Source organism: Orycteropus afer, unplaced genomic scaffold (genome assembly GCF_000298275.1).
Source record: "Orycteropus afer afer isolate SDZICR_OR568_19922 unplaced genomic scaffold, OryAfe1.0 scaffold00016, whole genome shotgun sequence".
Lineage (NCBI taxonomy): Eukaryota > Metazoa > Chordata > Mammalia > Tubulidentata > Orycteropodidae > Orycteropus > Orycteropus afer.
This window is the reverse complement of record NW_006921603.1, coordinates 3723816-3749023: the sequence shown is the minus strand read 5'-3', so window position 1 is coordinate 3749023 and position 25208 is coordinate 3723816. Positions and strand designations below refer to the sequence as shown.

General features: G+C 36.4%; 1 protein-coding gene across 1 annotated transcript in view; it reads left to right on the top strand.

Annotated features, from left to right (window-relative positions):
* The window catches only part of IPMK (inositol polyphosphate multikinase), an 84028-nt gene extending 59046 nt beyond the window's left edge, over positions 1-24982 (top strand). Inside the window, exons 4-6 of the mRNA XM_007958839.2 lie at positions 7652-7824; positions 20524-20605; positions 24360-24982. Coding sequence (XP_007957030.1) covers positions 7652-7824; positions 20524-20605; positions 24360-24982 — 878 coding nt within the window. The remainder of the gene's footprint in view (positions 1-7651; positions 7825-20523; positions 20606-24359) is intronic.
* Positions 24983-25208: the final 226 nt, after the last annotated feature.

Here is a 25208-nt window from a genome sequence, read left to right as displayed (position 1 = left end):
GACTGCTCCTTCCGTTGGCATCGATTGTAGAACCAAGCAACGTGAATTCTTTGACAACCTCAATCTTCTCTCCATTTATTGTGATGCTGCTCATATAGGATTATATCATCAGCAAATAGGGATAGTTTTACTTTTTCCTTGCCAATTAGGATGCCTTTGATTTCTCTTTCTTGTCTTATTACCCTGGCTAGGACTTCCAATACAGTGTCATAGAGGGTATCCTTGTTTGGTTCCCTTTTGCAAGAGGAATGGTTTCAGTCTCTCTCCCTTAGGAATAATGTTGGCTGTTGGTTTTGCATATATGCTGTTTATTAAGTTGAGGAAATTCCCTTCTATTCCTATTTTCCTGAGAGTTTCTATCAGGAATGGGTGTTGGATTTTATCAAATGCCTTTTCTGTATCAATTAATATGATCATGTGGTTCTTTTCCTTTATATCACTTATATATGTGGTTCTTTTCCTTGATATCACATATGTGATGGATTTTGTGGATTGTTTTTCTAATGTTGAACCATCCTTGCATACCTGGTGTGAACACCACTTGGTCATAATTTTTTTGTTTTTTTTGATATGTTGTTGGAGTCTATTGGCTAGGATTTTGTTGAAGATATTTGCATCTGTATTCAAGAGGAATACAGGTCTATAGTTTTCCTTGTAAGTGATGTCTTTTCCTGGTTTTGGTATCAAGGTTATGCTTGCTTCATAAAATGAATTTGGGAGGATTCCATCCTTTCCTGTGTTCTGAAATAGTTTGAGTAGGATTGGTGTCAGTTCTCTGAACATTTAGTGGAATACTCCAGTGAGACTGTCTGGGCCACAACGTTTTTTGTTGGTAGTTTTTTAATGACCTGTTCAATTTCTTCTTTTATTATGCATCTGTTCAAATTTCCCACCTCAGTCTGTGTTAGTTTAGGTAAGTCATACGTTTCTAGTCATCTGTCCATTTCTTATAGATTTTCAGATTTGTTGGAATACGGTTCTTTATAGTATCCTGATAATATCCTTCTTATTTCAATTGGCTCTGCTGTGACATTGCCCAGTTCATTTCTTATTTGTGTTATTTGTATTCTCTTCCTCTTTTCCTTTGTTAACTTAGCCAGTGGTTTGTCAGTTTCATTAATCTTTTAAAAAATGAAGTTCTAATCTTATTGATTTTTTCTATTGTCTTTCTGTTTTCTGTTTCATTTATTTCTGCTCAAATCTTTATTATTTCTTTTCTTCTTAGGTTTTTGTTGTTGTTGTTGCTCCTTTTCTCATTGTTGAAGATGCTGGGTTAAGTTGTTGATTTTGGCTCTTTCTTCTTTTTTGATGTGTGCATTGATTGCTATAAATTGGCTGATTACTGCTTTTGCTGTGTCCCAAAGATTTTGGTATGTTGTGTTTTCATTCTCATTTGATTCAAGGAATTTTTTAATTTAATTTTTTTATTTCTTCTATTTCCTAGTCTTTTTTGAGGTTGTTATTCACTTTCCATGTGTTTGCTCTTTTTCTGTTGGTCTTCCTTTTGTTGATTTCTAATTTTAATAGCATTATGATCTGAGAAGATGCTATGCAGTATTTCAATGTTTTTAAATTTATTGATGCTTGCTTTGTGGCCTAACGTATGATCAGGAAAATGCTCCATGTGCACTGGAAAGGAATGTATATTGTGCTGTTTTTGGATGTAGTGCTCCATAGATGTCTATAGGGTCAGGTTGTTGGATTGTATTGTTTAGTTTTTCTGCGTGTTTGTTAAGTTTCTTTCCAGTTGTTCTATTTTTCATTGAAAATGGTGGATTAAAATCTCCTGCTATTACTGTGGAGTCATCTGTTTGTCTTTTCAATTCTGTTGAAGTCTGATTTATGCATTTTGGGGCTGTTTCATTGGGTGCATAGATTTTATTAAAGTTGTGTCCTCTTATTCATTCGATCCTTTTATCATTATATAGTGTCCTTCCTTGTCTCTTATGGTGGTTTTTGCCTTAAAGTCAATTTTATCAGAAATTAATATTGCCATTCCTGCTCTTTTATGATTGCCATTTACTTGATGTATCTTTTTCCAACCTTTGATTTTTAGTCTATTTTTGTCTTTGTCTCTCAGGTGTGTCTCTTGTAGACAGCATATCGATGAGTCATGTTTTCTTATCCAATCTGCAACTCTCTATCTTTTGAGTGGTGCATTTAATCCATTGATAATTCAGTGTAATTATCGATAGGTATCAATTTGCTGCTGTCATTTTTTCCTGGTGTTGCTGATTTGTTCCATATAATTTTCTGTGGTGAGCTCATTTTGTTTATGACTCATGTTAGCATTACTTTCGTTGCTATTGTTTTAGTATTTGTGAAATATTTGGGTTTGTTCCTTTTTTTTTTTTTTTAAATGTCAAGGTTTATTATTTTTCTTTGCAGTTACCCTGTGATTTATCATTTTCCTCCCAAGTTTAGAACAGTCCTTTCCATATCCAGTTGTGTTGAGTTCCTCGCCATTTAGAAGTTCTATAACTACACTGTTTTTCCCTCTTTGGTTTGTATTTGTCCTCATTTGGCAGTTGATGTCTCTGGTTCCCTTTTTACAGTCTTATAAGCTTATTTTCGTTTGGATATTTCCATGGTGGCATTTTATCTCTGTAGGTTAGTAATCAATCTAGCAGTCATTTGCTAAATCCAAGCATCTAAAATAGATCAAGAACCTGGAAGTAAATTGGCCAGTAGAAGTTAATATCAAATAAAATCCATAACTAGGCGTGTTTACTTAGATGATTAACATTAGTGAGGGAATAACTCAATTTATTATTGTATGAGAAGGTCAAGTCCCAATCTCACTGGCAGTGGGAATAAGAAGGGCAAACATTCATCTATTTAGCAAGCATTTATTGTATTCCTACTATATATAAAATTTGCAGTTCTGTTTATCCTTCCCACGATGAGAAGGAAGAAATAGGGATTTTGTATTCAGATTCACCAAGTCTCTACTCTAGTTTCTGCTACCTCTAATCAGTTTATTTTTAATCATTGCCAAATTGACAGTTACAGAAAATAATGTCCCTGTGCTGAAACATAGATATTGGATAGTTTGCTAGGTTCACTTACTGTCTTTATACTCCCATATATCACCTCCCCTAGTCCTCTACAGTAATACCTTTCCCTCTAGCTTCCTTTTATGAAGGGTTAAAATTTACATTTTATCTTTATCTCTTATCCTTTGAAGGAGAAGATTTATGCCTCTTATTTGAGGGGACTCAACATTTTCTCAAGCCTTAAGAGGGTTGTTCTCACTTTTGGTTTAGCACAGTCTCCTTTGATGTAATTTAATAACTATGCTAGTATTGGTGAGATAGGGAAAGTGGGAGAGCATTATAGGGTAAGGCCTCTCTTTCCTCTGGTACCTTTTTATTTAATACAAAGAAAATGTGTATCTTCTGTAACTTTGTTACATTGATAGAAAATAGGATAGAACCTCCCTTGTCTTTGAGATAAAGTTTTAAAGATAAATGCCTTATATTACATTCAGTAACTAAAACATGAATAACAGTCTAATTTAGAACGTTGTCACAAAGATTCTTTCACCTAGTAGAAGGGAAAAGAATTTCTTTCTTTAGTTCTTTCTTCTCTCCATGGACCTGGACCCTTACTTTCAAGCTAAAACTACAAGTTAGTTTAGCTGTAGTGTGTGATAACTGGGCCTTTTATACTTGAATCTTCATTTTTAGTAATTTTCTGTGGGAAGATGTATCCAGGAATCCAGAAGCATTTTGGCAGGTTTGTATGTTCTAAAAAGCAAGGTATTTGTTTTCACTTTGCAACTGGTAAGACTGGAATATACAGTTGACCCTGAACAACACAGGTTTAAACTACATGGGTCCACTTATGTGCTGATTTTGCCAAGAAATACATCTTGGAAAAATTCAAGAGCTAATAGACAGCACACCAGAGGAATTAACAGAAGACATCTTGATGGAGAGGGTGCTTCTGAACCACTGGTAGACTATGGGGAAGATGTAGGAGAACAGTGCCAGAAAACAAATTGACATTAGACAGGCTGGCAGAAGGTTTCTGATTATTCAAGACTGCTTTTGACTTCTTTTTCGACCCTTTTGTAGGGGGACTGAAACTAAAGCAAACAGTAGAAGAAGGATTGGTACCTTGTAGAAACGTTTTTAGAGAAAGGAAAAGCAAAAAGTCAGACAAATTATATTTCTGTAAAGTTACACTGAGTGTGCCTGCCTCTCCTGTCTCCCCCTTCTGCCTTCTTCACCTCTGCCACCTCTGCCACCTTGAGACAGCATGACCAATCCCTCTACCTTAGCCTACTCAATGTGAAGATGACAAGGATGAAGATCTTTATGATGAACCACTTCTACTTTATGAATAGTAAATAATCATCATGCTGTACAGTTACTAAACTTATCTGTCATATATGTGGGTGAATGTCTTTGTATGGCTGTGTGGTAAGAACTGTGTTAATTGACTTTATGTTATTGGTAAAGCTATTAGTTGTTACGTTTTGGGGGAGTTAAAAGTTATACATGGATTTTTGACTGCACAGAGGTTTGGTAGTCCTATCCTAATGCCTATGTTGTTCAAGTGTCAACTGTATATTCACATTGCCATCATTTGCATTGATTACTTTTTTAAAAATAATTTATTGTAGCAAACTGTATACCACATAAAATTTGCCATTTTAACCATTTTTAAGAGTATACATTTCATTGACAATAATTACATTCACAGTGCTGTGTAACTATCACTACTATTTTCAAAACTTTCTCGGTGCCCCAAACTGAAACTCTGTATCCATGGAGCAGTAACTTTGTATTTCCCCGATGGCAACCTCAAATCTACTTCTATCTCTATGAATTTGTCTATTCTTGATATTTCATATACATTGAATAATGTAATATCTGTCCATTTATGTCTGGTGTATTTCACTTAACATAATGTTTTTAAGTATTACCCATGTGGTAGCATGCATTAGTGCTTCATTCTGTATTATAGAGGCATAACATTTCATTGTTTATATATACCACATTTTGTCCTTCTGCTCATTTGTTGATGGACACCTGGGACATAGTTTCCACCTTTTGTAACTGAATGATACTGGTGTGAGCATTGTTGTACAACTATCTGTTTGAGTCTCTGCTTATAGTTCTTTTTTGTATATACCTAGGAATAGAATTGCTAAGTCATATGGTAAGTCTACGTTTAATTCTGAGGAATTCTATGTTTAACTCTGAGGTGTGGGAGGCCAATAGCTAAACTGTTTTCCACAGCAGTCACACCATTTTCTGTTCTTACCACCAATAGATAAGGATTCCAGTTTCTCTCTGTCTTTGCCAATACTTGTTATTTTCCATTTTTCTGATAAATATAGTTAGTCATCCTAGTGAATGTGAAGTTGGATAATTAATAGCCTTTGATGCACAGAACCTAAAACCAAACCTATTGCTGTTGTGAGTTGATTATGAATCATAGTGATCCCATAGGACAGAGAGTAACTGCCCTATAAGGTTTCTAAGAATATAATCTTTATAGAAGCAGACTGCTACATTTCTGTCCTGCGGAGTGCCTGCTGTATTCGCACCACAGATCTTTTGGTTAGCAGCCAAGAACTTAACCACTATGCCGCCAGAGCTCCTTTTGATGCACAGAAGTTTTTAATTTTGATGGAGTCCAATAGGTCTATTTTTTCTTTTGTTGTTTGTGCTTTGGATGTTATAATCCATTGCCATATCCAGCATCCTGAAGATTTACTCTTTTCTTCTAAGAGTTTTATGGTTTTAGCTCTTATATTTAAGTCATTAATCCATTTTGAGTTAATTTTTATATATAGTTTGAGGTGCAGTGGTCCAGTTTCATTCTTTTGCATGTGTAATTTATGTTTGCTAACAAGGAGCTCTGGTGGCCTAGTGTAAGACATTTGGCTGCTAACCAAAAGGTCAGCAGTCCAAACCCACCAGCTGCTCTGTGGAGGAAAGATGAGGCAGTTTACTTTTGTAAATATTTACAGCCTCAGAAATCCAAGGGGGGTCACTTTGAGTTGGAATCGACTCATTGGTAGTGAGCTTGGTTTGGAGTAACCTGTGCAGGCAGTGCCTGGATTATGAAAGAGTTCAATTCCTAAATCTGTCTTTAAGTAGAAATTGTAAGTAAGCTGGAATGGTTCAAATCTAATGTTAGTTAATTAAATGTTTATCTTAGTATACAATATGTAGTGTACCTTTCTATGCATAAGAAACATTTCCATATATACAAAAACATCTTTAACATAATAATACAATAATAATAATGTTTTGATGGGTGTCACAAAGTAGCAGTTGTTTGTTATTACAAATCATTGTATGTACCTTGAATTTTTAATATAATACGCTTTATGGGGGTTGGTTCATAATACTTTGTTGTTGTTGTTGTTGTTGTTTGCCATCAAGTCGGACCTGACTCATGGTGACCCCTCCTTGGGTTTCTGAGGCAGTATCACTATGGAAGTAGATTGTCCCATCTTCCTTCAATACTGGATGTATGTAAATCAGATATTCATAAGCTGCGGACAGCCTGTACTTCCTTTATGTACTCTGTGAGAGGATTTATTCCTGTTAGTAATTTTACTTTATTTATTTTTCAATTGTTGAGAATATGCACAGCAAAACACACACCAGTTCAGCAGTTCCTTCATGTACAATTCAGTGACATTGACTACATTCTTCAAGGTTTGCGGCCCTTCTCCCCTTCTTTTTCTGAGTTGTTCCTCCTCCATTAATATAAACTCACTGCCCCCTAGAAATTCTGTCTAATCTTTTGAGTTGTTGTCAATTTGATCCCATTTAGATAGTTCTTATAAGAGCATAATGTCCAAGGTGGACATTTTTAACTAATTAAGCTAAACTTACTTGGTTTTAAGAAGACTTCAGGGAGGAAGAAAAGACTTCAGGAGGTATTTCTGGTTTAAGGTTTAAAGATTATTTCAGGGCAATAGTGTTAGGGGTGTATCCAGCCTCCATGGCTTCAGAAAGTCTGGAGACTGCAAGAATTTAAAATTCTGTTCTGCATTTCTCCCCTTTTGATAAATAGTATTGTATAGACTCCTTGACCAAAATGTTTAGTAATGGTTGCAGGTGCCATATAGCTGTTCTGGACTCATGGCAGGTGGTAGTTGCTCACAGAGGGAGTTAGCTACACATTCCATATCTTGTATTCCTGCTCTTTCTTCCTCTATTATTCCAGGCAAATGGAGACTAATTCTTGTGCCCTGTTAGTAATTTTAAACAAAGAATGCAATTTTAAGAAAAATATTAAAATACTTTATTGAGAAATCTGCTGGAGTATAGATGACAAAATTCTATTGAATAAGAACACATGTACATTCAAAAGAAAACATTCTGGGACAGCTTTTGAAATAACCTTGGTATCTTTTTAATGTCCTGGTAACCTTATGTGTGCTTCATCTCATTGTTTAAGGTTGAGTGTACTTAATCTACTTCCTGCCAGAGTTTCTCTGTGATGTTTATACTTGTTATAAATTTGTTGGTCAGTTTTTTTTTTTTAGATGGAATAATAATAACTCTTGAATCTGGATTTGTTGTAACTTTGTTTTGTTTTAGAATTTTGTTTTCCTCTGGCAGTTATTTTAGTAGTAAAATGTGTGCTATTACTAATTAAGGTTTTTCTTTAATAACAGATTTATACCTAAAACTGGAAGATGTAACCCATAAATTTAATAAGCCCTGTATAATGGATGTAAAGATTGGGCGAAAAAGCTATGATCCTTTTGCCTCATCAGAGAAGATTCAGCAACAGGTCAGCAAGTACCCATTAATGGAAGAGATTGGGTTCTTGGTGCTTGGCATGAGGGTAAGAGTGTTTATATATACACTTTTTTTTACTTGTTCTTCCCTTGAAAGTTATAGATACCAAAATCTCCTTATGTCAGAAGATGGTATATTATGGAATTGATTTAACTATAACTCCCCAGTGTGTAAACCCTATGAGGGGAGTAATTTTTGTCTCTTTTGTCCTTTACATGTGGTCAGTATCTGGAATGGTCTGGCACATAGCAGCTGCTTAGTGAATAGATGATAGAATAGCTGTGCCTAAAGACTCTGACTTTTTTTTTTTTTTAAGTAACTGTAAGTGCCAAAAAATGTTAACAGTAAACATGATATTATTTATAGTTTCTTATGAGAAAAGGACTAAGTTTATATGTCCGTCATTTTTCTACATTTTTAAAATAGGGAAAATGGAAATTAGGTCATTATTTCAAACTTAGTTGCATAACAGACAACTCTAAAGCTTAGTGATTTAAAATAACAGTGGTTTCATGTGCTTATGGATCTGTGGGTTGGCAATTTGGGCTAGACTCAGCTGGGCACTTCTGCTGGGTTTTACCTAGGGTCTCTCATGTGGCTTTAGTCATCTGGTGGCTTGACTGGGGGTAAATGTGCTAAAATGATCTCAGTCTCCTGTGTGGGGATTGGGGTTGATGGTTGACTGGGCCTCTTTGTATGTGGTCTCTCTTATACTGTAGAAAGCTAGCTCTGGTCTCTTCAGGTTGCAGTGCTATATTCCAAGAACTGAAAGTGGAATCTGCAAGGTTTCTTGGAAGTCTGGTAGGAAGTCATTTGCTGTCATTTTCATTGAATTCTGTAGGTCAAAGTATATCACAGGGGCAGCCCAGATTGAAATGAAGGAGAAATAGATACCACTTCTCCTGGACAGGCTAGCAAAGTCACAACACAAGTGGGAATATGCAGAAGGATGAGAAAAATTGTTGAGGCCATCTTTGTAAGCAGTATGCCACAGTCAAGAAGTAATAATGTCATAAAAACCTCTAAACAAGTGGTGTGTCTTTAATATGTATGGGGGTAAAATTTGTGAAATAAGAAATGATTGCTTACCTGTATAAGCATAATAGTTTTCAAATTTATCATATAAGAAAACATATGGTCTTCCTTTTGAGAATGCTAATTCAGGAAACGTAAATGAATTGTTAATATGATGGTAATAAAAGCACAATTGAATTTGGTATTCTAATTGTAAACAAATGCAAGGAAATAGTTCATGTAGTTATTTCATTTTAGAAAATGATAACTAAATGTGAGTATATACTAAAAATAGAAAGAGTAATGGAATAATTTAAAAAACAAATTAGAAAATAAGACATCCCATAGGAATCTGAGTGGGCAACCATATAAACCTCCATTGTTTTTAATCTCTCACCTTCCCACTACCCCTCGCATCTCAGCAGACAACTTTACCTTCTACTGCAGAAGAAATGAAAGCTGTCAGACAGAATGCCTTAATTTCCTGCTAAGAGTTTTTATTTCTTTTTGTCACGTTGAAGAATTTTCCATCTCTTCTCTAAATACGGAACATTCAGATGTCCTCTAGATCTGATTTCCTCTACTTCTTCAGGCACTTTACACTATTGAGTTTCTTTTTTTCTTGTATTTTTAACTTGTATTTCTCTTTTCTAGATCTTTTTCTTCTATGTATATAGAGGGGAGATAGCTCCAAGGGCAGAAATGCATAGGAAAGAAGGACACGGGGAAAAGGTAACCACAGGGAGAAAATGGGAAGAAAGCTGTTACATTGTGGGGATTATAATCAATGCCATGAAACAAAATATGTATGAACTATTGAATGGAAAACTAATTAATTTTAATTAAAACTAGTTAAATTATAAATATGTTTAAATCACTCTCAATCTTTTTAAAGAAAACAAAACCTCGAAACTCCACCTTGTAGCCTGCTGTGTTCTCCAGGTGCAGGTATGATTTGCCTCCCTTTCACAACCAAATTACTTATGTCCATTTCCTCACTTTCACTCAATATTCAACCCATTCCATCATGCCAACAGATTGGTTCCTTGCGCAGGGTCCTAATGATGTCTCCATGTCAGTAAATCCAAATAGCACTTTTTACTTTCTTACTTACTAGCAGCCTTCAATGCTGACCATGTCCTCTTTGAAATGTTCTTTTTTTCTGTCCATGATACCACACTTTCCTGTTTTTTTCCTAGGGCCACTTTGTAGTCTTTTCCAGATCCATTTTAATGTCTCTCTCTCTTTTCATTCTATTTCTTCCTAGTCAATGGCCTCTCTTTTCATGGGTTCACCAGTAACTCACAAATATATTTTGTGAGCCTCTTCTTTTTCTTTGATCTCCTCATCTGTCTAATAGCCTATTAGACATTTTACTTGGGGGGGAGTCTTAAAGGCATCTCAAACCCAGTATATCAAAAATTGACACAGACCATTTCCCTTGCAAACCAACAACCACAACAAGAACAACAAATGTCTAATATTCTCCATTTCAATAAATGGCATTATAAAACCTTCACTTTTATAAAGTAGAAACTTAATAATCACTGCTACCCTTCAGAGCAAGACATCAAATTCTATGCATCATAATTCCCAAACATCTCGAGTCCCTTCTGTTTTTTTTTTTTGTTTGTTTTGTTTTTTAATTAATTTTTAAAATTGTGGTTTGGGTGAAAACTTACAGAGCTAATTCGTTTTCCATTCAATAGTTCGTACACATTTTGTTTCATGGCATTGATTATAATCCCCACAGTGTAACAGCTTTCTTCCCAGTTCCTCCCTGTGGTTACCCTTTCCCTGTGTCCTCCTTTCCCATGCGTTTCTGCCCTCGGAGCTATCTCCCTGTGCAAATGCTGCCCTTCTGCTCTCCCATGGTTGATTGTTCTAAGGAGCATACCTACCTGGTGTAATAACTGTCCACCTTGTAGGCCTGTCTGTTGTTTGGCTGGAAGTTAAGCCACAGGAGTGGGTTCAGTTCCAGGCCTGAAGGGTAACTAGAGAGTGTAGTCTCAGTGGTTTCACCAGTCTCTGTCAGACTAGTAAACCTGGTCTTTTTTTGTTGTTTTTTTAATGATTTTGAGTTTTGTTCCACATTTTTCTTCCGCTTTATCCAGGATCTCCAATTCTGATCCGTTTTCAAGTGCTTGGCAGTGGTGAACAGACATCATTTAACTGGTCTCAAGGTCATCATGTATGCTGAGGTTCCTTTGGCCCACTTTCATGAGAACTTCCTATTGTGATCCCTTTTAGAGTGATTGGCAATGGTATCCAGGCACCATCTGAGTCCCTTTACTTCTGTCAATCCCTTTAGCTATTTTACTTCTGTCAATCTCTTTGGTTGTTTCTCTAGTCTAGATTCATTATCCTTCTCTAGACTGTAGTCTTTTAACTAATCTCTCAAATTATTTTCCCTGCCCTCCTGCTCCCCAACCACTGTAAAGTGTATATTAAAATCACGACATTCCCCTATTTAAAAACTCCAGTGAGTTTCCATTGCCCTCAGCATACATATATAGGATAAATGAATAAGGCATTGCTGGGTTTCCCGCTGTTGGGCTTTCTTGCTTCCCCAGACAACTAGAGGGAGTTGATTTGATTTTTAAGTAACAGTCTTTTTGAGATACAATTCACATACCACTCAGCTCTCTCATTTAAAGTGTACCATTCATTGCTTCTAGTACACTCGTAGAGTTGTACAATCAATACCATACTGATTTTTAGAACATTGTCCTCACTCCTGAAAGAAACCTTGTCCCATTAGTAGCCATTTTCCAGATTCTTTGTCTCTCTGGTCCTAGGCTACTAGGACCACTAATCTACCACTAATCTACTTTCTGTCCCTATGTATTTGCCTATTCTAGACATTTCATATAAATGAAATAATGTATCATATAAAGGAGTTCTGGTGGCATAGTGCCTAAAGCATTTGACTGCTAACCAGGACGTTGGTGGTTCAAACCTACCAGCCACTCCATGAAAGGAAGACTGGCAATCTACTTCTGTAAAGATCTACCACCTTGGAAACCCAAAGGGGGTTGCTATGAGTCAGAATTGAGTCAATGACAGTGAGTTTGGTTTTTTTATATATCATATACATATACACATGCACACTATATCTATGGAATCATATATGGTCTTTGTGATTGGTTTCTTTTAGCATATTTTCAAGGTTCATGCATGTTATAGAATGTATCAGTACTCTACTACTTTTTGTTGCTAAATAATCCATTTGATGGATATATCATATTTTGATGACCGAGACATCTGTTGATGAACATCTGAGTTGTTTCTACCATTCGGCTGCCATCAATAATGCTGCTATGAACATTCCTATGTAAATTTTTGTGTAGACATAAGTATGCATTTCTCTTGGGTATATATCTAGGTGTGGAATTGCTAGGTCATATGATGACTCAACAGTTAATCTTTTGAGAAACTTCCAGATTGTTCTTTCCCACAGCCATTATACCATTTTACATTCCCACCAGAAATGCATGAGGGTTCCAGTCTCTCCACATTCTTGTCCACACTTTTTATTTTACATCTATTATTAAAGGGAGCTCTGGTGGCCTAGTGCCTAAGGCATTTGACTGCTAACCAGAAGGCTGGCGGTTCAAACCCACCATCCACTCCTCAGAAAAGAAGATTGGGCAATCTATTTCTGCTGCCTCGGAAACTCAAGGAGGGGTCACTATGAGTCGAATTGACTCGATGGCAGTGAGTTTGGTTTTGGTCTTTTATTAATGCCATCCTAAGCGAATGTGAAGTGATATCTTACTGTAGTTTTGATTTGTATTTCTCTAATAGCTAATGAAAGGAGCTCTGCTGGTATAGTGGGGGTAAGGCATTTGGCTGCTAACCAGAGGGTTGAGGGTTTAAACCTACCAGTTGCTCCATGGAAGGAAGATGGGGCAATGTGCTTCCATAAAGATAAAGATTTACTACCTCGGAACACCAGTGGGGGTTGCTTTGAGTTGGAATCAACTCAGTGGCAGTGACTTTTTTTTTTTTTTTGTTAATGGCTAATGATATTACATATCTGTGGTGTTATGTTTATGTTTCAACTTGGCTGGGCCTGGTTGAGTGGCTGGGCAGCTGGTGGTAGTTATTCCCCATGGTGAGACTGGTAATCAACTCCATGGTGGGATCTACCACAAGCAGCTGAGTAGCTGCTTTGGGTATGTGGTTTGCTTCCCATATATAAGAAGCAGCTTTGGTAATGGTCTCTAGCTTGTGGCACGCTTGGACCTTGCATGTAACTATGTCATTGTTCAGCAGCTGCCATGCTCTGCCGACCTTGGGATTTGACAGTAGACTTGAATGAATGGCCTACTGTGCAGTTTGGTAACATCAGGACTGTGCCATTTTATTTGTCGACCTTGGGCTTGTTAGCTTCAGCAGCCAGTAGCTGCCTGAGTGAAGAAAAGCCTCTAGCTTCAGTGGGCTGGGAGCAAGAGGCAGAGCTGAAGCCCAGGGTCGAGGGGCTTTCACACAGCCCCTAGAGCCTGCTACTTTGAACTTGGACTTAAAGCCTCCAAATTGTAAGAGAATAAATTTCTGTTTGTTAAGGCCATCTCATTTGTGATATATTTTTGTCAGAGTGGCACTAGGTAACCAGAAAAATGTCTTTTCATTTGTTTATTGGCCACTTGTATATCTTCTTTGGAGTAATATTCTTCAGATCTTTTGCCCATTTTAATCCTAAGAGTTTTTCATGTATTCTAGGTGCCAGCCCCTTATGATTTTCAAATAGTTTTCCCATTCTGTGGGTTATCTCTTCACTTTCTTGATAGTGTCCTTTGAAGCACAAAAGTTTTTAATTTTGGTGAAATCAAATTGATCTGTTTTTCTTTTGTCACTTGTGCTTTTGATGACATGTATAAGAAACCATTGCCTGACCCAAGGTTGCAAAGGTTTATTACTGTATTTTCTTCCAAGGGTTTTGTTGTTTTAGAGATGGTACCTTTCAGGTTGATTTTTATGTATGGTATTATCAAGGGGTCCACTTCACTCTATTGCATGTGGGTATCGTTTATCCACCACTATTGTTGAAAAGACTATTCTTTCCCCCACTGAATTACTTTAGCACCTTTGTTGAAAATCAATTGACCATAAATGTGAGTTTCCTTCTGGGCTCACAGTTCTATTCCATTGATTTATATGTGTATCCTTGTGCTATCTGTCACCATACTGTCTTGATTATTACTGCTTTATAATAATAAATATAATAAGTTTTCAAATCAGAAATTTTGGATTGTCCAACTTAGTTCTTTTTCAAGATTGTTTTGACTGTTCTGAGTCTACATGAATTTTTGAATTAACTTGTCATTTTCTGCCATTAAGCCAGCTGGGATTTTGGTAGTTACTGTATTGGATTTATAGATCAGTTTGAGTTCCCCATACATTTGAATTCCTCAATATTTTGTTCTTATGCCTTCCTTCATATAGTACTTAACAGTTTATAATTAGATGTAATAGTTACAAAGAATATAATTGATATGTGAATTAATAATGAAAAAGGATATTTTCAATATAGATATAATTATGTAATTCGAGAATATTAGAAGTGGGAGATAAATTTTGAGGTTTAATAGGAGTTGTGTTAGGATCACTTTTTATAAATACTTCATTTCTGTTTTGTTGTTGTGTGCATGACCCCGTGTGTCCAGAATAAAACTGTTCCACGGGGCTTTAAGGCCGTGACGTTTTGGAAGCAAATTGCCAGGCTTTTCTTCCAAGGTGCCTCTGGGTATGTTTGAACTGCCAACCTAATGGATAGTAGTCAAATGTTTAACCATTTGTACCATCCAGAGGACTTCTCATTTTTGTAGAAGATGGTAAATTTATTGAGCTTTTTATCATAACAGATTTGAAGACCATGATAAACTTGAATAGTGTAATAATTGATATTTCAGATCTTTAAAAGTTCTCTCCAGAAGGACAGTCTTCCTTTAAATATCTTTTGATATCACTGAATAGACTGTGAAGTTAACCAAATATGTTGTTGTTGTTATACCAGCTTTAATATGTTTATATTAATGTTTACCCAATAGTAGAAGAGTTTTGGTAGATAAAATAACTTGCCTATTTCTGTGTTGATTTAAGAGTTCTTTATTTTAAATGACTTTAGGCAGTTATGTTATTATATCTTTGATTATAAGGAAGTAAGATTCATTATTGATTTAATAACAAGATTTATTGAGATAAGTATTGTAATAAAGGTAGAAAGAGAGTCTGTAGGAACAAGAAGGTCAAGAGGGATGTAGGATGACATTGAAAAAAGGTGGGTTTTTAAACTGGCAGCAAAGGAAAATAATGGGTAGAAGAACAAGAAGAAAGAGAGCATGTTTGTAAAATAGGATTTTATGTAAGGTGATTGAAGTATACTATACGTGTGTCCCATGTTGCTGACATATATATATGACATATATAAATATGTGTGTGTATGTGTATATATATATATATATATATACTACACATGTTAATTGATGACATATATAGATAGATAGATAGATAGATGAGGAACTCTGGTGGTGTAGTGCCTAAGGCATTTTACTACTAACTAGAAGGCTGGTGGTTCAAACCCACCAGCCACTCCTCAGAAGGAAGGTTGGGCAATCTACTTCCGTAGTGATATCGCCTCGGAAACCCAAGGAGGGGTTGCTATGAGTCAGGTCAGACTTGACAGCACGTAACAACAACAACATACATGTATGGCTGGAGGTGTATATTAAAGTAATAGACTTGAGGGAAGTCCATATGTATCTGTTAGGAGTTCTGGTGGTGTAGTGCCTAAGACATTTGACTGCTAACCAGAATGCTGGCGGTTCAAAGCCACCAGCCACTCCTTGGAAGGAAGATTGGTCAATCTACTTCCTTAGTGATACTGGCTCGGAAACCCAAGGAGGGGTTGCTATGAGTCGGATCTGACTTGACGGCAGTGAGTTTGGTTTTTTGGTTTACCAAAAGCAATTGAAATATAATACCGAGGAATTTAAGTATAATTCAAAATAATTTATTAGATGTTCTGGTATAATTTGGAAACAAATTTCTGGCAGAGAAATACTCTTTGCAGAGAAATAACCTTTCCTAATCTCTGATTCCTAATTATTTGGGTAAAAGATGTGTCTCTCTTTATTGATCACATTTCTAAAAATCAGTCTCTTTCTTTATATTCCTTTTTACTTTATAATAGTGGGTGGTAGTAACAACACTTCAGATTTCTCTTTCCCATAAATTGATCTTAACAGAAAGTGTGTTTTGCTGAAGATGTTTAAATTTGCTCCTAGCATTATTAGTTCACATTATAAAATAACTCATAGTGTGAAGATTGACCTAGGAAGAGCTAGAGCTTGTTTGCTTGGCTCTCCACTCCCACACGTCTCTCAGTTTCTTTTCCATTAAAAAAAAAAAAAAAAAAAAGCAGACACCTTTGTTTCATATTTGTGTGTTTTTAAGGTGAGAATGTAACTTTTGATTTACAGATGTCTTTGCTACTAAGTCTGAGTGGTGTGCAGAGACTGGAGAAACTTTGAGATCTTTTTCCATTCCAGCTTTCGCTAGTGAAGTAGATAAACAGAGGAAGACAAGAATATCAACAAAGGACTTTCTCTGAAACTATTTAGCTCTGGCCAGTATGTGAAATTTAAATTCTCACATGTGCAGTTTAATTCAGCTCAATAATAGAATGGTGATTCTATTTCGAGAATCTTCTTTTAAAAGTAGTTACACATATGAAGTACGTGAGTTTTGTTTTTAACAAATTTTGGATATACTCTTCTTACAAAAAATAGTCTGTCCTGTAATGTAATTCTTCTATTTGTAGTGACATTTTTCAAGATGAATTGTCTGTCTTAAATAGGCTGTGTGTGTGTGTGTGTATAAGAAAATGGTTGTACATCCTACTTTGGTGAGTAGTGATTAGTGTCTTAAAAGCTTGTGAGCAGACATCCAAGGTGCAACTTTGGTCCCTCCTGCTCCAGAGCAAAGAAGAGTAAAGAAAATAAAAATGCAAGGAGATAATTAGTCCAATGGACTAATGGACCATGTAAACCCCAGCTTCCACGGCCATGAGCCCATAAGAACTAGATGGGGCCTGCTTATAGATGACCACTTTGAAAGGGATCACAATAGGAGTCCATGGATAGAATGGGAGAAAATGTGAAACAAAACTCAAAATAATAGAAGGGCCAAGTGTCCTGGTCTGATAGAGACTGCTGGAAACCCCAAGACTACAGCCTGTAGACACCTTTCAAAGCCTGGAACTGAACGCCTACTGTGGTTCAAGTTTCAGCCAAATGATAGATGTTGTTGTTTGCCGTTGAGTCGGACGCGACTCATAGTGACCCCTTCTTGGGTTTCCGAGGCAGTATCACTACGGAAGTAGATTGCCCCATCTTCCTTCCAAGGAGTGGCTGGTGAATTTGAACCGCTAGCCTTCTGGTTAGCAGTCAAGTGCCGTAGCCACTATGCTACCAGAGCTCCCAAATGATAGATGTATAATGTGAATAATAACTCCAAGCAAGTAAGGTACACAGTCCTTAGAACAGTGACCCATAGGAGATCAAAAGGGCAGCATTTGCCCATGGATAAAGCTGAGAAGGCAGGAAGGAATAGGAAAGGACAAAGGGAAATGGTGAACAAGGGAGGAAATGGAAAGAATGCTGTTACATTGTAGGGTTTGCAATGAATGTCACCAAACAAAATGTGTATGAATTGTTGAATGGAAAACCAATTTTCTGTGTAAACATTCACCCAAATCATAATAAAAAGTTAATATTTATTTATTTAAAAAGAACATGGTTGTATTTGAACATTTCCAATGTAGTGAAGCATTTGAAATAGATGGTAATCAGCTATTTCAGACTGAAAGTTGTAAACACCAATTTTTTAAATAAATATAATCTTATTGCTTTGTTTTCTTTAAAAATAATTAATTTTCTTTTCTTTTTTCTTTTTATTGTGATTTGGGTGAAAATTTACAGAGCAAATACACTTTACATACAGTAGTTCACATACACTTTGTCTCATGACACTGACCACAATTTACCACAATGCAACATCTCCCCTCCTACTTCTTCCCAATAGTTACCTCTTCTCTGTGGCTATCCCTCCATGCACTCCTGCCCCCTGAGCTGTCTCCCTGTGCATAAGCAGCCCTTCTTTCTCACATGCTTGTTCTCTCCAAGGAGTGTATCTACCTGAGGTAAATGTTCAACTCATATGCCTGTATTTTGTTTGGCTGGAAGCCACAGGTGTGCGTTCAATTCCAGACCTGAAAAGCAGCTAGGGGCCATAGTCTCAGTGGTTCCACCAGGCTCTAAAGGATCAGCAAACCTGGTGGCCCCCCTTTTTTTTCCAAATGATTTTGAGTTTTGTTCCACATTGTTCTCCCTGTCTATCCAGGATCTCTTACATAGATCCTTTTCCAAGTGGTTGATAGTAGTAGCCGGCACCATCTAGTTCTTCTGGTCTCATAGTGGTATAGGCTGCAGATCGAATGGTGTACCAGTCGCTAGGACTAATTGTTTCCATGAATTTTTGGTTTTCTTCATTATTCTTGGCTTTGGACGAGGAGAGACCCATCGGTGCATCTAAATGGCAGCTTGCAAGCTTTTAAGATCCCAGTCGCTACTCACCACAGTAGGAGGTGAAACAATGTTTTGTGTAGTATGTTATGTCAATTGAGCTTGATGTGCTCTGTGACTATGGTCCCGAGCCCACAGGTTCAACTACTCGGTCCCTCTGGGTACCTGGCTGTGACCAAGCAGTGACTACAACCTTGCCCCTTGTCAGCTCCACTATACACCTGGGAATTCAGAAAAATAATTAATTTTCTTGAGAAGATAATATATAATTATATGGTTCGTACTCCAAAAAGTATATCCTTCCAGAGATAGTTTAAATGGAAGCAAACAAATATTACATATATGTGTTCTTTTATCTCCATTTTTCATAAAACCTGTTTTAACTGTAGAGCCTATATTTATGTTTACTAAGTAAATATAAATTATTTCATATCTTGTTTATTTTCTATTTAATATATCATGAAGATCTTTCCATAGTGGTTGCAGAAAGGACACAGGGGCAGTATCCTCTGACCTCCTCTAACATAATGAAGGGGAGACAGAATCAAGAACAACATCAACAGCCCAAGGCTGATTCCTCTAGGTCAGACATGCTGCCATCCTCAAACCTTTTTACCAATTCTTTTACCAACCGTTGCTTCCACAGCCCTCTGCTTCTCTGCTGAGTTCGATTATTCATTTGCAATGGCCTCACACAACTCACAGATAATACTCACGATCATAGGATTTATTAGGGAAGTAATAGTTTACAGTTCAGGTACAGGAACGCTCAGGATACGATTCTTCAATCAGGACAGCTTCTCCTCGGTTGTGCCTGTAGATTTAACTCTCTTTGGCCTTTGGCCTCTCAGCCTAGTGTCTGCCCTGCTCAGGCAAGGGTCACAAAGCACTTTCAGCTCTGCTGACAGGTGCACCCCACTCTGCCAGCAAGCCTCCTGCCCAAAGGCACTTGGCTTTCTTGTTCCGTGGGTCAGCAGGCCCACTCTGTCTCGTGCTGATCTGTTGATTCTGTTGCCGCTACTTCTGCCGTCTCTGTGCCATCATCAGTATAGGGATCTAGGACCCAAGGATGCTCCCTTCCCAGCTTTTCCTTCTTGCTGGTAGGAGATCTCCCTTTTGCACCTTTGGGATGACTCATTTTAAGCCTAGTGGAATGACAAAACTGACTGGTCTGCACATTGGGACTCCATACACTTTATTTACGGAGTCCCACCCCCGCAAGGGTGCCATGTATTGTATTTACATTACTAACAAGCTGTCCAGTCCTCTTGTTAGGCCACAAAGCACCTCACATTTACATAGTTCCACCCATTCATATGGGGGGAGTCACAAAGACCATGGCTAGAAGAGCCTTCAAAATAATTTACTGCACCACAGTGGTATAGTATTGCTATACCATAATTTAACCAATTCCCTTTGATGTGTCCTTTATTTCCAGTGTTAGCTGTTACAAATGAGGTTACAAATGATTAACACTCCACTTGTGTGCTGGTGTACCTGTGGGATAAGTTCCTAAAAGGGGAGTTGCAGAATCAGAGGCTTATATGTATTTGTAATTTTGATAGGTATTGGTGGTTTGCTTGAAATAGAGCAGTGGTTTTCAACCAGGGGATATTTGACTATATCTGGAGGCATTTTTTGGTTGTCACACTGGTGGGATGGTATTACTGACACCTAGTGGGTGAAGGCTAGGAATACTGCTAACATCCGATAATGCTCAGAACAACCCCCTACCCCCAAAACCAAGACTTATGCAGCTTTTATTATAGTGTTGAGAAACCCTGATAGAGAGGATTATTAATTTATACTTCAACTTGCAAAGTATGAATTTGCCTCTCTCCCTTGCTTTCCCATTGAACTTGAGGGTGATATTTGGTGGGTTGAGATAGCTTTTTTGTCATGCTGGAAAATCCATCTTTTCTTAACAAAAGAATTTTCATTAGTAGTTGGTGTTAAATTTTTAAATGCCTTTTTGGCATCTATTATATGACTGTATGATTTTTTTCTTCTTCTTAGAGCTATTAGAATGAATTATATGAATAGATTTTTTCATCTCAAACCACTCTTGCATTTCTAAGATAAATAGTACTTGGTCAAGGTGTTTTCATTTTTTTAATATTTAATGCTTTTATTTTTTTGGACAGGTTTATCATGTTCATTCTGATAGCTATGAGACACAAAACCAGCACTATGGAAGAAGCTTAACAAAAGAAACTATAAAAGATGGTAAGGATTAAAAACCATGTTTCAGTGCTTTTATTATTGAATAAAAAACCCAAACAAAACTCACTGCCGTCAAGTTGATTCCAACTCATAGAGACCCCCACTGAGTTTCTGAGGTGATAAATGTTTACAGAAGTAGATTGCCCCATCTTCCTTCTGTGGAGCAGCTGGTGGGTTTGAACCGCCAACCTTCTGGTTAGCAGTCAAATGCCTTAGGCACTGCATCACTATAGTTATCAAAGTAATTCTAAAGGTATTTTAGTGTTAATTCTCCTTTAAGATAGTGATTTAATTTATAGTAAAGAAATTTTTTTTTTTCCTTGTCTTAAATGGCCCTTAAGTTCACAGAGTATTCATCGTCCTTGATTCATGATATACCAAAACTATAGGTCTATGAATGGGCCTCTTTTACTTTTTATTTATTCCTTTTTTGTTATTATACTTTTAAAAACATAGTGAACATTTGTGAACCAACCATCTAGCCCAAGCACTAGATGTTGTCTTAAAATAGTTTTTCAAGTAAAGATTATAGATCATAGTATATTAAAACTGCATGTTACATAAGAAACTTGAAAATATTTGTAGTAGTGTGTAATGTATTTTATCGAAACTTTCCGTTTGTAATTGAGCTATATATATTATAGGTTTCTAGAGCTACATAATGAAATATCAAATGACATTAATTGTTAGAATATATGTTGCCAAAATATCACAAAAGTAAAGATGTCTTGTAAAAATAAATTTCCTAGAAAATAATATTCTATTAGGAGTTTAATCTTAGCTTTACCTTAGATTGGGAAGATCTTATACATAGTGTAAAGAGTTTGAAGAATTTTAATTTTATATATAGAAAAAAGGGAGCTCTGATGGCATAGTGCCTAAGGCATTTGATGGCTAACCAGAAGGGTGGTGGTTCAAACCCACAGCCACTCCTTGGAAGAAAGATTGGGCAACCTACTTCCGTAGTGATACTGCCTTGGAAACCCAAGGAGGGGTCATCACTATGAGTCAGAAATGACTCAAGGGCAATGAGTTTGGTGGTTTTTTTTTTTTTTTTTGGTATATAGAAATAAATATAACAGTTGTGACTTTAACAATCCTGTTTGCCTTGTTACAATTGTGTTGTTTAGCTACTTTCAAATTGGCCCCCAATTTATGATGAACCCTATGGATTACAGAGTAGAACTGCACCATAGGGTTTTTTTGACTGTAAGTTTTACAGAAGCAGTTCTTCTGCACAGGCACTGGGTAGGTTTTGAACCTTTAGGTTAGCAGCCAATTGCAAACTACTGGTGCCACCTTTGTATCTTCATACTTAACCAGTAGCAAGGTAATACTCAGTTTGGCTATGTATTAAAATATTTTCCCAGGCTAACAACTTGGTCTTAATCGAAATACATTTTTTTTAATTCTTTAAAAAAGTCTCTGTTTCAAAGTGGGGAGAAGGCTGTTTAAAACAGAAAATGAAATAATATATAACCCCAAATTTGCAGATATGATAAAATGGAATAAATAATTCTAAAAGAGGCTTAATAATCTGGGAAGTTGAAACACTTGAAAGTCTTGATTTGAATAACACCCTCAGCTTGGAATAGTACTGAATTCTAAAAGTGAAATTAATTTTTTTTTTTTAATTTAATTTATTTATTTTTTTATTAGGATTTGGGTGAAGATTTACAGAGTAAATTCACTTTTCATACAGCAGTTCACATATATTTTGTCTCATGTCATTGACCAAAATTTACAATGCAGCAGCTCCCCTCCCACTTCCTCCCCATAGTTACCTCCTCCCAGTGTCCATCCCTTCATACTCTTTGAGAGGCCCATTGTCTGCCAACCCTGTATATGATCTTGGATACACTCTCCATTTAGACATACGTAATTGTTTAGCTTGTTCACCCATCTATCCGTCCCTATACCCATGTTTGCTTTCATTGACAACTCAGTATTGTATTTGCAAAGGGGTTCATATTTGTTGTTTGTACTGCCCATGTAACTCTCTCTGTCTTTCTCATCCTCAATGCTGCCATATTGGTCACTCACATTTGGTACATTGCCCTTCTCTTCACCCAAATCAATATTTATCTCTATCTATCTAACAGCATTCCCTCCCCTTCCCTCCCACCCCTGGTAACCAACAAAGAAAATGTCCTCCAATATATAAACCTTTCCTTAACTTTCACAATAACGGACTAATACAATATTTGTCCTTTTGTGACTGACTTATTTCGCTCAGCATAATGTCCTCCAAGTTCATCCACGTTATGCGGTGTTTTGCAGATTCTACATTATTCTTTAGCGTTGCATAGTATTCCATTGTGTGAATGTACCAGAGTTTGGTTATCCATTCCTCAGTTGTTGGACATCTAGGTTGTTTCCAAGTTTTGGCTATTGTAAATAGTGCTGCGATGAACATCGGCGTGCATATATCTGTTCTTGTTATGGCTCTCACTTCTTTAGGGTATATACCTAGTAATGGGATGGCTGGGTCAAATGGTATTTGTATTTCCAACTTTTGAAGGAATCGCCATACTGCTTTCCACAATGGTTGTACCATTTTATAAAAGTGAAATTAATTTTTGAGAAAACATTGATTTGTCAAGATTATTGAGACCAAATTGAAATTAATAGAGTATGGTTTGACATTTTGATGATGGGCTTGTTGCCACCATTGGAAGTGGTTATAATTTCATTTTAGGTTTTAGATTAGTTCTTGTGGGTGTGTATGTGTATGTTTGTGTGGTGAGAATATTCATAACAAAACATACGCCATATCAATAATTTCTACATGTACAATTCAGTAATATGATTATATTCTTCAAGTTGCTCCATCATTCTTACTCTCCTTTTCCAAATCATTCTACCATGACATAAAACAATGCCCCGAAACAAAATTTTCCCCTTTCCCCCTCCTTCCTGCCCCTGATAACCACTAATAATTCTTTGGTTTCTATATATTTGCTGATTTTGTATAAGTGAGGTCATACAAATTTGTTCTTTGCCACTGACTTATTTCACTCAGCATGATGTTTTTAAGGTTCATCCATCTTATGGTGTGCATCAAGACTTCATTGTTTTTATGACTGAGTAGTATTCCATTGTATGTATATATTGTAGTTTGTCGACCCATTCAGTTTGTCGAAATGATGGACATTTCAGTTGTTTCCACCTTTTGACTATTGTGAAAAATGCCTCAGTGAGCATTGGTGTGTAGGTTTTTGTTTGTGTTCTTGCTTTCACTCCTGTGTATATAACAGGAATTGGGATTGCTGGTTTTGATAGATAATTCTGTGTTCAGTTTTTTGAGGAACTGCTCATTTTTTTCCCTAGTGGCTGTACCGTTCTACATTCCCACCAGCAATGGATGGGGGTAGATTAGTTCTTGAATGTGATTGTACCAAATAAATAATAGTATAAAATCCCTCACTATAGCAAATGAAACAAATCTTGAAATCACAGTCCTTAACAGAATATAGAAATATAGAAACAAACTTCAAGTCTATGTGTAATGAATTTCTTTTTTTGTCTAAATAGGAGTATTTCAGTTTATATCAGTGTTATCTGAATGTTTTTTAATAAAAGCATCTTCATGAAAAACTGAGATCCAAATTTCTGTTTATGACTAGAATTCTTTTCTGCTCATTAAACTATAAGCAATGATGGAAGAAAATTGGAAAATTGTATCTAAAATGTGTTTACTTCCCAAATTACAGCTATTTTATAATTTCATTATAACTAAAAATATTCCTTTTTATAGGCGTCTCCAGGTTTTTTCATAATGGGTTCTGCTTAAGAAAAGATGCTGTTGCTGCCAGTATTCAGAAGATTGAGAAAATTCTGCAGTGGTTTGAAAGCCAGAAGCAGCTCAACTTTTATGCAAGTTCATTACTGTTTGTTTATGAAGGTTCATCTCAGCCAACCACTACAAAATCAAATGACAGAACTTTGGCAGAAAAGTTTTTGTCCAAAGGACAACTGTCAGACACAGAAGTACTGGAGTACAATAATAACTTCCATGTGTTAAATTCTACAATGAATGGAAAAATAGAGCCTTCAGTAGGCAAAAGCTTGTCAAAGATGTATACTCGGCACAGAAAAATGTATTCAAAAAAGCATCACAGTCAGACTTCATTGAAAGTTGAAAATATGGAGCCAGACAATGGGTGGAGAAGCATGTCACAGGAACATCTAAATGGAAATGTACTTTCCAAACTGGAAAAAGTTTTTTACCATCTTCCCACCAGCTGCCAAGAGGTTGCAGAAGTAGAAGTGCGAATGATAGATTTTGCTCATGTGTTCCCTAGCAACACGAAAGATGAGGGATATGTGTATGGGCTAAAGCATTTAATTACTGTACTGCGGAGTATTTTAGACAATTGAATCCTTTGTTGCAATCTTTTTAAGGGGTGGGCCAATCATAATTGAAGCAGTGGTCAATATCCCTGCACTTGTAATACTATGTAAAATATTTGTATTGTGAGTCTACATTTTGTCTTTATACTTTTGGTAGAAAGGTTAACTTTTTTATAATCTTACTCAGGAAAACTAATTATTTGTTCATTAGAAAACTATGAAGAATAAAGAAATTTAGGAATGTTAAGCAGGG